Source organism: Procambarus clarkii, chromosome 71 (assembly GCF_040958095.1).
Source record: "Procambarus clarkii isolate CNS0578487 chromosome 71, FALCON_Pclarkii_2.0, whole genome shotgun sequence".
Lineage (NCBI taxonomy): Eukaryota > Metazoa > Arthropoda > Malacostraca > Decapoda > Cambaridae > Procambarus > Procambarus clarkii.
In genome coordinates, this window is record NC_091220.1 from 9,669,937 (window position 1) to 9,683,296 (window position 13,360).

A 13,360-nucleotide genomic window follows, 5' to 3' on the forward strand; every position below is an offset into this window, starting at 1 on the left:
TAGAACAATTTTAATTTTATCTATAGAAATATGCTAGGTTCATACAAAACCAGACATGAATGTAATGAAATGCCTCTTTCCACTTGGGCATTGGTAGCCCCCTTTAGCTAGCCCCCCCCCCCCCCACACACACACACACACACACATACACACACGACACATCAGCCCCAATAGTCCTTAATACCCTACAGGAGACCAGAGCCAGAGTCTGGCACCACAGAGGCACAAGGAGCAGGGAATCCTTTATGATCACCTCAACTCAGGAAACATCCAGAGAGTAAGTGAACCAAAACTGAACTGCAAGTTTCACAGAGGAACTAAAAATTAAGCAGTTTGCTTCATTCTTGACCTACAGTCGGAGATCCTGGGTTCAATTCCTGGGCGGGACAAATATTTGGGCATGTCTCCTTTCACCTAATCCTCGGTTCACCTAGCAGTAAATAGGTGAAGTTAGGCAACTGTTGAGGGGTTGCATTCTCGGGAGGGTCAGTAGTTCAACCAACTTTCCACACATTCACTACATATTCTCTACAAACTCACTACATACTGTCTACATATTCACTACATAATGTCTACATATTCATTATATATTGTCTACACATACATACAAGTGTACAGGTAAATTACCTGGTGATGGGTGAATGGGAAGTTGGGACAGATGGAAGAATAATCTGGTGAGGAAGCTTAGTAGTTGAAGAGAGTATGGGCTGGGCTTAAGCACCTCTCGTACTCGGTCGCTGCAGCTGGCCGAGTATGAGAATAGTTGTGTATCACCCACACCGCCACAAAGCAATGGGGGCCAAGAGAACCAAGTGACAACCTGAAGTCCTTGTTTAGTAGTTCACTGTTGCATCACTATCTTGGGTTTTCTAAGGGCTGCAGGAGTCTACCTTTTCTTGTTCTTGTTTTTCTTGGAGATTTGGCTTCGTGTCTGTATCATGCTGCCCCTCAGGTGACGGTGCTGGAAGTTGTGGTGGGTAATGCTGCTCCGTGATTTCCCGTGGTATTTTTACGAGTTCTTGACCCAAGGCGTAGAAAGACGGAAGACCCCTCTTCCCTCCTGGAAGCGAGGGCATTATTATTATTTTCTGAGGCGTTGCTACTGGTGTTGTGGAGATCAAGTCTGCTTCCTCAGAAATATTCTCAGCATCGTTGGAGAAATCCTCAACATCTCCAAGATCTACTGAAGTTATGTATTCCTCTTCTTTATGTGCATCCAGCATTCTTACTTTCGCTGTGGTGTGTGCTGTCTGCCCTGGAGCTGTGACTGTAGACACTGGTGCACTTGTCTGGGTGGCTAGTGTTTACTAGTTGTGTTTACTAGTTGTGTTTTTGCGGGGGTTGAGCTTTGCTCTTTCGGCCCGCCTCTCAACTGTCAATCAATTGTTTACTATTTTTTTTTTTTTTTCCACACACCACACACACACACACCCCAGGAAGCAGCCCGTGACAGCTGACTAACTCCCAGGTACCTATTTACTGCTAGGTAACAGGGGCACTTAGGGTGAAAGAAACTTTGCCCATTTGTTTCTGCCTCGTGCGGGAATCGAACCCGCGCCACAGAATTACGAGTCCTGCGCGCTATCCACCAGGCTACGAGGCCCCTGGGCAGTGTTGTCTGCCCTTGTTGTGTGCTTGCTTGTTCCTGCTGTACTAGTTGCGCTGCTATCACCTTCTCAAACGTTGTCAGCATCGTCTGGGTGTTCGCAGTTATCATCGTCATCCATGGAGCATCAGTCTGAATGGCCGCATTTCCGTATTCTGTCACTGGTATCAGTATGGGAGCAATGCACTTTGCTTCCAGAAGCTCGTTCACTGTTCTGAGGAACAGGTTGTGATCTTGCTTCACAACTCTGTCTGCATATGCCATGATGACCTGGACATGGATGTTCTGGGTGGTGGCTAGCATTCCTGGATTTTGAGGGTCTTGCTGCTGTAGCTTGTGTGGACGTCCACACTATATATGGACGTTGTCGGCAGCAGGTTTAGAAACAGGTCAGGTCCTAAGTCCGAGATCAGAACAATGACAACCCACAGGCGACTGGCCTGTGGGTGGGGTTTCCTTCTCCTTAACTTTTGTTAAGTTTCTCCTCCTATTTTGAGCAGAGGTAAGCGGCGTGCTGTTCTCCACAGACTACACATTTTTTGGTGGTTGCGGTACATTGATTATAGTTGTGGGTGCCAGCGCATAAGCTGCACTTAGCCATTTGCTCTGGCCACTTGTTTTGAGAAGTGATCATAACTGAAGCACTTGAAGCACTATCACACAGTGTAGATTTTCTCCATCTGGTATCTGGTTAGGTGAGGAGGTGATCCCAAACAATTTGAATCCATTTTTGCTGCCTCTTGGGCTACACACTCTCAGGAAACTCACTATATTTTACATATTCAGTGCACATTCTCTACATAATACATATTTGCTACACACTCTGCATATTCTCATATTCACTACACACTACATATTTACTACACAGCTCTCATCCTGTAACTACACTTGTGTAAGTACTGTATACAATACATGCTACATATTTTCTACATACTCCTTGATATCTGCTTGAAGGGGTTCTGGGAGTTCTTCTACTCCCCAAGCCTGGCCTGACTTGTGAGAGCTTGGTCCACCAGGCTGTTTGCTTGGAGCGGCCCGCAGGCCCACATACCCACCACAGCCCAGTTGGTACAGCATTTCTTAAAGAAAACTATCTAGTTTTCTCTTGAAGGTGTCCACGCTTGTTTCAACAATATTTTTTATACTTGCTGGGAAGATGTTGAACAACCGTCGACCTCTGATGTTTATACAGTATTCTCTGTTTGTGCCTATGGCATCCCTGCTCTTCACTGGTTCAATTCTGCTTTTTCTTCCATATCGTTCATGACAGTATGTTGTTATTTCAATGTGTTGATTTGGGACCTAGCCCTCAAGTATTTTCCATGTGTATACTGTATTATTCTTTACTACATACTCTCTACACACTACATATTCTCTTCATACTCACTACATATATACATACTACATATTCCCTACACACTCACTACATATTATATATTCTCTACACACTTACTGCATATTACATATTCTCTACATACTACATATTTTATAAACACTATATACTACATACTTTCTACACACTATATACTACATATTTTCTACACACGACATACTGTTATCTGCAAAGGATAATACAGTACAGTGTGTATTCTTGCCTGTGTCTGATATGAGGATGAGGAAAAGTTCCAGAGCAAGCACTGTGCCTTGGTTGGACTGAGCTTTTCAACAGTGGATAATTCAGATCTTACTTTGATGACTATTACACTCTAGGTTCTGTTTGTTAGGAAAGTGTAGATCCAACGCCCTACTTTGCCAGTACAGTAATTATTTTTGTGTGGATTTTGTGTACAATAACAGCCCGGTCACATTTGTCAAAAGTGTTGGCAAAATCTGTGTATATTACATCAGCAATTTGTTCATCTTCCATGACGTCAAAGGCAAGTCGGCCGAGCCAGTCGGTCGAGCGGACTTGTGATCCTGTGGTCCCGGGTTCGATCCCGGGCGCCGGTGAGAAACAATGGGCAGAGTTTCTTTCACCCTATGTCCCTGTTACCTAGCAGTAAAATAGGTACCTGGGTGTCAGTCAGCTGTTACGGGTTGCTTCCTGGGGGTTGAGGCCTGGTCGAGGACCGGGCCGCGGGGACACTAAAGCCCCGAAATCATCTCAAGATAACCTCAAGAAGCCATGTCATAGTGGTCTAGCAATTGTGAGAAACAGGAGCGCCCTGTTCTGAACCCACGTTGAGCAGGGTTATGTAGCCACTGTGATTCCGTGTGTTTTGTGACCTTACTTCTCAGCACTCTTCTTTCAAAGTTTTTTTTTTTTATATGTGATGTTATTGCTATTGGTCTATAATTTTTTATATCAGCTTTACTGCCTCCTTTGCAGAGTGCAGTGATCTCTGCTGTTTTAAGTATGTCACAGATAACACTGGTATCTAGGCTCCATATCTAAGTGCTGTTTAGGGCTCCTGAAAGTGTTTTTCTGGGGAAGCCCTGTGGCTTCCCAAAGCTACCTTCCTGAGATTACTCCATACTAATGGTCACATTAGTCGTGTAAGTTTTTTGGCCTAAAAAGAACCAGAGCTAGAACCTGGTCCCCCATCACAGAGGCACAGAATGGAATGGAATTATCAGGAGAGTGTACCAAGCCATTACAACTATATAGCACTTGGAAGGGATCCGAATAAGGATCTGGGATAAGACGGGGAAAAGGAATGGTACCCAACCACTTAGATGGTCAGGGATTGAACCCTGATCTGTCACACTACTGCCCAGCCCAAGTAGTTGGACGAGGCACAGAGAGCAAATGACAATTTGCTATCACACTGGGAAAGTACTCAGAAAGTCAGAGAAGCTTTACAGGCAACTGCAGGTTTCACAGAAAATGAAGCCTTAAAACTTTCCAAACAATTCTGCAAATTATTCACATTGTATAAGGGATTCACTCGAACAAGCTCGAAACTTGTTAGTACCGATTACCACCACCAGGTGGCCCAGCCCCTGCCCTCAGCCAACTCCTCTACTCCAATCTATTGCTGATGTTCTGGTGGTGACTGCTACCACCAGAACAGTGCTCTGGTGGTAGCAGTCACCACCAGGTGGTGTAGTGGTCTGGTCTATTAGTCATGGACAAGCCCCTCTGCTTCAGGCTAGGTGCTGGCCATCATTGGACTTCATTCTTCCTGTAGGAGCCTTTTACTTCTTGTTGTGTGCATTTATTTTAATATGAGCTTTATGTGCATGTTTTCTCTCTAGCTTGAAGTGTAGACTTGGCCTTTGTTGTGTTTTGAAGTACATGCACTCAGGGTTTTATTCCTTGGGTACCTGCTAGCACTGCCCTTACACTGACTTTATCTTTTCTGGTGTGTTTGGCAGTTCATTTCTAAGAGGCCAGCCTCAGGGGTGGAGAGCCTCACTTTGGGCTGTTCAAGGTCTTTGACTCTTCTGGCAGGCGATGAGTCACAATAACGTGGCTAAAGTATGTTGACCAGATCACACACTAGAAGGTGAAGGGACGACAACGTTTCGGTCCGTCCTGGACCATTCTTAAGTTGATTGTCAATCACAATCGACTTGAGAATGGTCCAGGCAACCCAAACGTTGTCGTCCCTTCACCTTCTAGTGTGTGGTGGTCAACATTTGACTCTTCTGTTTGGACCCATTGCTGGGGGGCATTCTACTCGTTATGCTGGAATGAAATGCAGTTTTATAATTGTTTATACAGCACATTGAGGGTTGCCATTTGTAACCCCATTGAATACGGAATTCCAGGAATCAGGACTTGGTGCAGAGTGCATGAGCATACTGTTTATGGCTAATTCAAAGTGCAGTTGGGTTAGGGTGACATCTGATATGTGATTTCATGTTAATATCTCATTCATGAAGAAATTGTTTGGATTAGCAATCTTCAGTGTGTTCAGGGGCTCACTCAAAACAGAATCGTACTGTATCCTCAACATTTCACAGATTTTTTGTTGTCATCTATGAAAGATTCATCTCCTTTGTGCAGGGCTCCAATGCTAGATGTAGTTTTTGTTTTAAATTTTATATGGATGAAAAGGTATATGGGATTCCTCTCTATTTCACTGACGGCTGCTTGCTATCTTTCCATTTTCTGGATTTGATTCGATTCATGTAGTTTTTCTCAATTTTCTAAGTTTATCCTGTAGTGTAGCTCAATCGTTTTTATTTCTCAACATAGCGTTTCTTGTCATTCTTGGAATACAGTGGGGAATTCGACTTATTCTTTGATTTTTTTCTTCTCCAATAGAGGGAACACAATTCTTGCTCCAATCTGCTTCATTTTCTTTCTCTCTTAGTGGTATGTAGTGTGACATATTTCTAGTGCTACTGTGTCTATTTTCTTGAGGCACTGATATACGTTTGCATTTTCTAGCTGTTCTTCCATGCTTTTTTATGTGAGGTCTTGATTTATTAGTTCCAGTTAGTCCATTTATTATTAAAATTGAATTTGTTAAATTCTCCTTTTCTTGGATTTGGGACTGGCTGCACAAGTCTATTGCCCATGATAATTGGTACTTCAATTAGGTTGTGATCTGAGCAACAGGTTTTTGTTATCTATTTGTAATCATTATGTTCCTGGCCAATTTATCATTGTTTGTGAAAATAAGATCAAGGGTGATTTCTTTTCTATACTGTATGCTCTACTATTTGATAGTTTAGGGCAAATGTGTGACTGTTCATTTAGGATTCCTGGGATTTTCTCAGATATAACTCTTTCTGCCACATTCTTCCTTTTTTAGGTGCCAAATGATTAAGTTCACAAGCAAAATGATGTTTGGGGCTGGGTTTGTGAGGTTTGCAAACTGATATTGTATTTACATTGGTAGATCTTCAAACTGCCAAGGATTTGCCTCTGTACAAGGGCAAATTTGCCTCTGTGACTTCTATACAAGGGCAATAATGATATTTAGGATTTTAACAATACCAGTTTATTGCACCTCTGTGAGTTGGCCAGGTTTTGGATCTGGTGTCTAATAGGTCAAACACAACTCCTGCGACTTATGTGACTCAGTGGTGGGAAGCCATCTCAGCGAGACAGTGTTAAGGAGCTACAGGCCTTAACCAGAATGCCAGAAAGTGGCATTTCATTACATTCAATACTGGCTTTATACAGTAAACAAAGCAAACTGAAAAAATAAAACTTGTGCATTAATTTACTTAAGATTAATCAAAATTTCAATAGAAATATAAAATGTAGAGGCAAGTAAAGGCCCACCTGTGGCCTGGGTATGGTGACAGACTGTGTGCTCGCCGGCACTGTGCCCTTCAGGAGCGCCGTCAGTGATGGCGATGAGATCTGCAGACAGTTAAGGTGTTAAGACACATTTGTCACTCTGGTTTGCAAATTTGGCATTTGAAATTCACTAAGCTTATACAACACTTCAAAATTTGGAGTGTAAGTTTTGCAAGAAGTTAATTACTAAAGAAACAGTACAGGAAATAATTCACATTATAAGGTCAATACAAAATACAGTACTGTACAAGGCATGGAACTTTCCATATGCAAATTTAACTTGCCTTAAAATAAATAAAACTATGTTTTGTTCGCATAAACAAGGGCAACTGAAAAAACCCAGCGTTGAATGTAATGAAACGCTATTTTCTGGGTGAGACCCGGAGGCTCCCCGGAGCTTTACCAGGCTGATATGCTAATGTCAGACTTTGGCATCAGTCATGTGTATGGAGTTCTAGGGCCTACCGGGGACCACGGCCAGAACCTGGCCCCCTCAGAGAGACAAGGGGAGCAATGGCCTATAGAAACCCCCATGTGGTAGGAAGCATTCTATGTCTGCCATCGACCGGGTCAAGCATCCAGAAAGGTAAGCATTCCAAAACAAACCCCTATTCTGGTGAAAATTGCTACCTAAAGCCGAACTAGTGGATAGAACTCTTCAACAGAAAACAAGGTAAGCTTCAACCAATGCGAAAAAACCGCCGACCAGTGGGAGGGAGGGTTTCCAGGGAGCCTCCGGGGCTCACCCAGAAAATGGCGTTTCATTACATTCAACGCTGGTTTTCTGTGGGGAGCCCCTACGGCTCCCTGGAGCTTCATACCCAAAGAGAAGGAAAAGAAAGGGCTAACCCGGGAGGCGGCCGCCACAAACTCTGCAACGCAAAGCCAAGACAACCGGTCGCAAACCTGCGACCCAAGGCAACAAGAACGCCCAAGAACAGACGCACAAATGGATGGGCGGCCAAAAACCTGTGCGACCCACAAATCCCTGCGCCCGAAATGAGCCCGAGAGTCACCAACACAGCAGCAAAAGCTGCAAACGTCTGAACAGCACGGGCGCAAAGACAGACCGCAGGCTGGAAGAAGGAAAACACTGCGGACGACCTGGGAGACCCGAGCCCTGAAAACAGGGAACGAAGGAACCGGATCAACCACAGCGCATCCCCAGACACGGTACGCCGGCAACAGCAAAAAACCAGCGTTGAATGTAATGAAACGCCATTTTCTGGGTGAGCCCCGGAGGCTCCCTGGAGCTTATCGGGCTAATGTGTGTTATGTTAGACCGGGACATTAGCTAAGGAGTTCAGACCTACCAGGGACCAGCGCCAGAACCTGGCCCCTTCAGAGAGGTTTCAGGGAGCAATGGCCCTGGAAAACCCCATATGGTTGGGGGTTTTCCTTATCTGCCATCGACCGGGGTTAGGCACCCAGAAAGGTAGGCGTAACAAAACAAACCCCACATGGTAAGAAACTACAACAAAAACCGAACAGAGAGGTAGAAAACTCCCTACAATCCCAAGGAAACAAGCAAACATCACACTTTACTGCCGCGCCGATCGTCCGCGCAGCCCTCCCCACCCCGGGAGGGGGAGGGGGGAGCCCCGGACCTACCGCGCCGGCTGCCAAGCTCCAGTTCGGAAGCTAAGCCTCAACCAACGCGAAAAAACCGCCGACCGGTGGGAGGGAGGGTTTCCAGGGAGCCTCCGGGGCTCACCCAGAAAATGGTGTTTCATTACATTCAACGCTGGTTTTCTGTGGGGAGCCCCTACGGCTCCCTGGAGCTTCATACCCAAAGAGAAGGAAAAGAAAGGGCTAACCCGGGAGGCGGCCGCCACAAACTCTGTAACGCAAAGCCAAGACAACCGGTCGCAAACCTGCGACCCAAGGCAACAAGAACGCCCAAGAACAGACGCACACATGGATGGGCGGCCAAAAACCTGTGCGACCCACAATTCCCTGCGCCCGAAATGAGCCCGAGACGTCACCAACACAGCAGCAATTGCTGTAAACGTCTGAACAGCACGGGCGCAAAGACAGACCGCAGTAAGAAGGAAAACACTGCGGACGACCCGGGAGACCCGAGCCCTGAAAACAGGGAACGAAGGAACCGGATCAACCACAGCGCATCCCCAGGCACGGTACGCCAGCAACAGCAAAAAGCACAACTGGACAACACAGGACGCACCCCCCGGCCAAACCAAACAAGTACCAATACCCCAAGAACCCCTCCGGAAAGCAGCCGTCTCGACCGTCGCCAGGACAGAGAAAGGCTGCACACCAATAAAGCTACCACCCGTACCAAAGAGGAGGAAACAAACCGAAGGGGCTACCACAAACTGAGGGGAAGAGAAGAAGGCACCCTGAACAAGGACCAGGATGGCTCAGGCGACTCATGAGCAGGCCGGAGGGGAAACAAAACGCGAGAAGACGTAATAAACGTCATACAGTCTCCAAGACGAAGCTCGCAGGTGGGACACCGTCAACAAAGCCACCTGAACACCATAGAGATGGCGATACCTGCGTCAAAATACCAGACGCGAAGAGCCAAAGAGAAGGCCGAACCAGTCACGGACAGGACCGATACGGCCTGCTAAAAGAGGCGAAGCCTCAGGAAAAACGCCCCGGGTACGGACACCTATCAAGCAGCGTCTGAAAAGAAGGCCGGGCCGGCCACAGTGGAACCAGAAGGACTGTTCTCGTGGGAATGGGCTGCAACTGAGCCAGAACCCGAAGCAACAGCTGGACCGGGAGAAGAGGTACAGGTACCCCCCACCTCGACCAGGCCTGCCGAAAGCCTCCACCGTGAAGTCCTCGCAGGTGGGAAGGCGCCACAAAACGGGCGACGCCTAGACCACGCCGACCCGAAGACGTCCATGGCCAGGAGTCCATAAGCCCAACAGAGCCAACAAAACGAATCGGCGACGACTGGCCAACCCACGAAGAGGAATGAACCGAGACAGCTGTCCACCAGGACGCAGGACACACCCCGGACACGAACCACACGGTTAACCAAACCCCCTGTGGTTCCGGCAAGAACCACCAGAGAACAGTCCAAACAGAGCTGAACGGTAGAGTACCTAGTGACCCAAACCCTCCGAAGCGCAAACCAGACAGCCATGAACACCTGAACCGGGCTGTGAGCCCGACGGACAGACAGACTCCATCAACCTCGGCCGACCTGGTGAGCACTGGTCACAAAGCCCCAGCCGAGAGACGACCCGTCCGTGAACACATCGAGCGAAGGCTCGGGGAGCCGCCAAGGCACGGAACCCCGAAAACCCCAAAGAGGAAGCTGGTGACGCAGCACCAACACCAGATCCCCAGAGGAACCCAAGGAATGCAAGAGGCGGAAGTGGAGTCTCCGTAGGAACCAACCGACGCCGGAGCCAAACCCGACTCTGCGGGCAGACAAGCACGCCGAAGTGCAAACTCCCGCACAACCGCCCAAGCAACCGCTGAGCAACCCGGGACCACCTCCTGAACAGCCAAAGGCGGGACCACAGCCACAGTAACACTTCTGGAGGGAAGACAATGAGGGGCCCAAGAGCCTGAAACAAGGCCCAGGTCCGAACCCGGGACGGAAACAGAAGGTAAAACCTCCAGATCACCAGGAAACCAAACCCAGCGATCTGGAAAGAACCATCCCCTGGCGAGCAGACAAGCGGACTGACTGGGAGCCCACTCCAGCCAGTCGTCGAGGTAGGCCAGACACCGAATCTCAGACGCAGACAGGGCACTAAGATCCGGTAAAGATGCAAAGAGTATACAAAGTGCCCTTCACAAAATAGGGAATGCAATAAAAACAGCAAACCTGAAGCCCCAACACCAAAGCATTGCATGACAATCATATGAAGACATTATGACATATGACAATCATTATATGACAATATGACAATTATAATCAAAGCATTATATGACAAAGAGTGCTGGGAAGACGGGACACCACGAGAGTAGCACTCATCCTGTAACTACACTTAGGTAAGTACACATAGGTAATTACCAACCGTGCTAGCCCCAGAAAAACTGGAGAGGAACGTGCCAAGAAGTGACCTGGAGGTCCAGGTCCACCATCCATGCACCCGGCCCTAACAGAATCCGAACAGGAGACAACAGTCCTCCGAGCAGGGCAGAGGATCCAGGGCGCAAACGGTAGTAGTCCAGAAGAACTGCAGACTGGAAAAGCTCATGACTGCAAAGAGCAGACAGGAAGCCCAGAAGGATGGGGCGGATCGACCACGCCCCACGCACCCACGAAGAGGAAATGACGAAGCGCAGGGAAGAAGCCCACCCCGCCAGCTCTGAACCCCCCCCAAGGGGGAGAAGCCGTCCTCCGACGCCAGCAGAGGCCGGAAGACAACCCAAAGCGCCCACCAACAGCGGGACCAAGCGAGAGGCAACAGAGCAAGCTGCTCCCCCAGCGCCCAGTCAACAGAGAAGGGAACAGAACCCTTCAGAAAGAAAAAGTACACTACCGAAGTCATGAGGAGAGACTACGGGAATGAAACCACACTTCGCTGGAAGAGGAAGTGAGGGGAGACCTGATCACCACATACAAGATACCCAAGGGAATCGACAGGGTTGAGAAGGACAGGATATGTAACACAAGGGGCACACGCACTAGGGGACACAGGTGGAAACTGAGTACCCAAAAGAGCCACAGATAGAATTAGTTTTTTTTTTTTTTTTTTTTTTTTTTTTTTTTTTTTTTTGAGTGTCAGAATGGGAACGGGAAAGCACTAAGCAGTAATGTGGCGACTCCTCACACAAGTAACGAGGCTGACCCCCATACAATGTCACATGTAGACATGACAGAGCCCAAGAGGCACAGGAACCGATACACCTGTTGACGGACGGTTGAGAGGCAGGACCAAGGAGCCAGAGCCCAACCCCCACAAGCACAACTAGGTGAGGACACATATTGTAAAAGCACAAGCCGCCGACTAGTGGCAAAGAGCACTACGCCGGCCAGGCAAAGAAGGCACAAAACTGCATCAAAAGGCCCACCTCGACAGCAAAACCACAAAGCCCCAGCACAACCACAACATGTGCCAAGACCCAAAAAGCTCAGTCTGCAAGCCAGGAAGACCCCGGAACCCCAAAAGGCAGAACCGGGTCACACGAGGAAACAAAGTCCCCTGAACCCACAAAAGGGGGCCCAAGAGGAAGAAACCTCCAGAACGAAACCAAGGAACCCAAAGGAACCCAGAATCGAACCAGGGGGAGCCCAAACCACCACATTTGCCGGCGGAGAACACCACTAAAAGGCAAAGCACAGACCCCAGCAGAACGCCCTGGGAAAACGGTCCCAACAGACCGAAAACCGAGGGGCAAGGTGTGGGAGCAAGCATACCAGCCAGGGGCACTGAGCCTAAACCCAGAGGCTCAGACCCAAAAGCAACACCCAAACGTTCCCAGAGGAACAGGCAACAGCAAGAAAACACCAGAAAAACAAAGAAACGACAACAGGAGAACAAAAACCCTGCAAATTTTTTGAAAACTCACCAGAGACGCTCGCTCGCACACCCAGACGCATGTAAACAAACCGCAACGCCGCCCTGGTGGCCACGCCGGGAAACCGGCAGACGAAAATGGCCGCCAGCAGGGGCTGTGACTGACGCTAAATACACAAAAACACGCCAGCAAATGTGGGAAGCTAGCAGACTGGAAGGGCGAAAAACGACGCCCAAAAGCAGAAAAACCCCTGAAGGGGCAAAACCGCCCCAGAACTGCTAGTAGGCATCCCCCACAGCCCCGGGAACCAACAACAGAGGCCCCGGGGCAGAGCCGTCCTCCAAGCCCTCCGCCCTGAAAGAAAAGCAAGAGCCCATGGGAAAGGCAACAAGAAAGGGCCGCTGGTAAGACCCAGAAGCCTTGGCAGGAGGCACAGGCTCAAACCTCCGTCCCCAACCCGAACGGGGCATCCCCCGAAAACCGCCCGAGTCTCTGCCGCAACTGAACCCCGCCCCGACCCAGAAACACGCAGACGGTCCGGAGCCGGGAACATGGAGAGAAAGGGGCGAGCAGCACCTAACCAAACGGGGCGGCCACGGGGCATTCGAGTGGGAAACCAACCTAGCATGTTGCAGCAACCTAACCTAGCTTGCAACACGGATGCCGCCTGTACTCTGAACAGAAATAACATCAGGAGAGTACTGGAGAACAAGCAGAGAATCACTCGCAAGACTCCGGGTCAAGGTGTCAGTGACCCAACAGGCAGCATGACGGAGGTAAAAATGGCGACTGTCACCCGGAGACAAGGGAACAGCAACCAACGATCCCGTACAAGACGGGTTGGAACCCGGAAGACACATTCAATGGTCCCCCGAGCCCAGACAGGGGTTTCCAGGGCCCGTAGGGTAACAACTACGGGAAGCCCGGGCAAGGTGTTGCTAACCGGTTAAGAAACCCAAACATAACAAGAGGGTAGATTATAGCACTGAAAACCCCCGAGACGTGTACAAGCACGGGGGCCTAGCAGAGGGACGCCAAACACTACCAGTGGAACTATAACCACCTTAGGCAGACCCCCACCAGGCAAGAAAATGAAAAACAAA

The 13,360-nt window shown here is 48.6% G+C and overlaps 1 protein-coding gene across 1 annotated transcript in view; it reads right to left on the reverse strand.

Annotated features, from left to right (window-relative positions):
- LOC123745508 (putative transcription factor SPT20 homolog-like 2) overlaps positions 1-13,360 on the reverse strand; it is a 175,663-nt gene that overhangs the window by 70,695 nt on the left and 91,608 nt on the right. Inside the window, exon 15 of the mRNA XM_045726086.2 lies at positions 6,789-6,869. Within this exon, the coding sequence (XP_045582042.1) occupies positions 6,789-6,869 (81 nt within the window). The remainder of the gene's footprint in view (positions 1-6,788; positions 6,870-13,360) is intronic.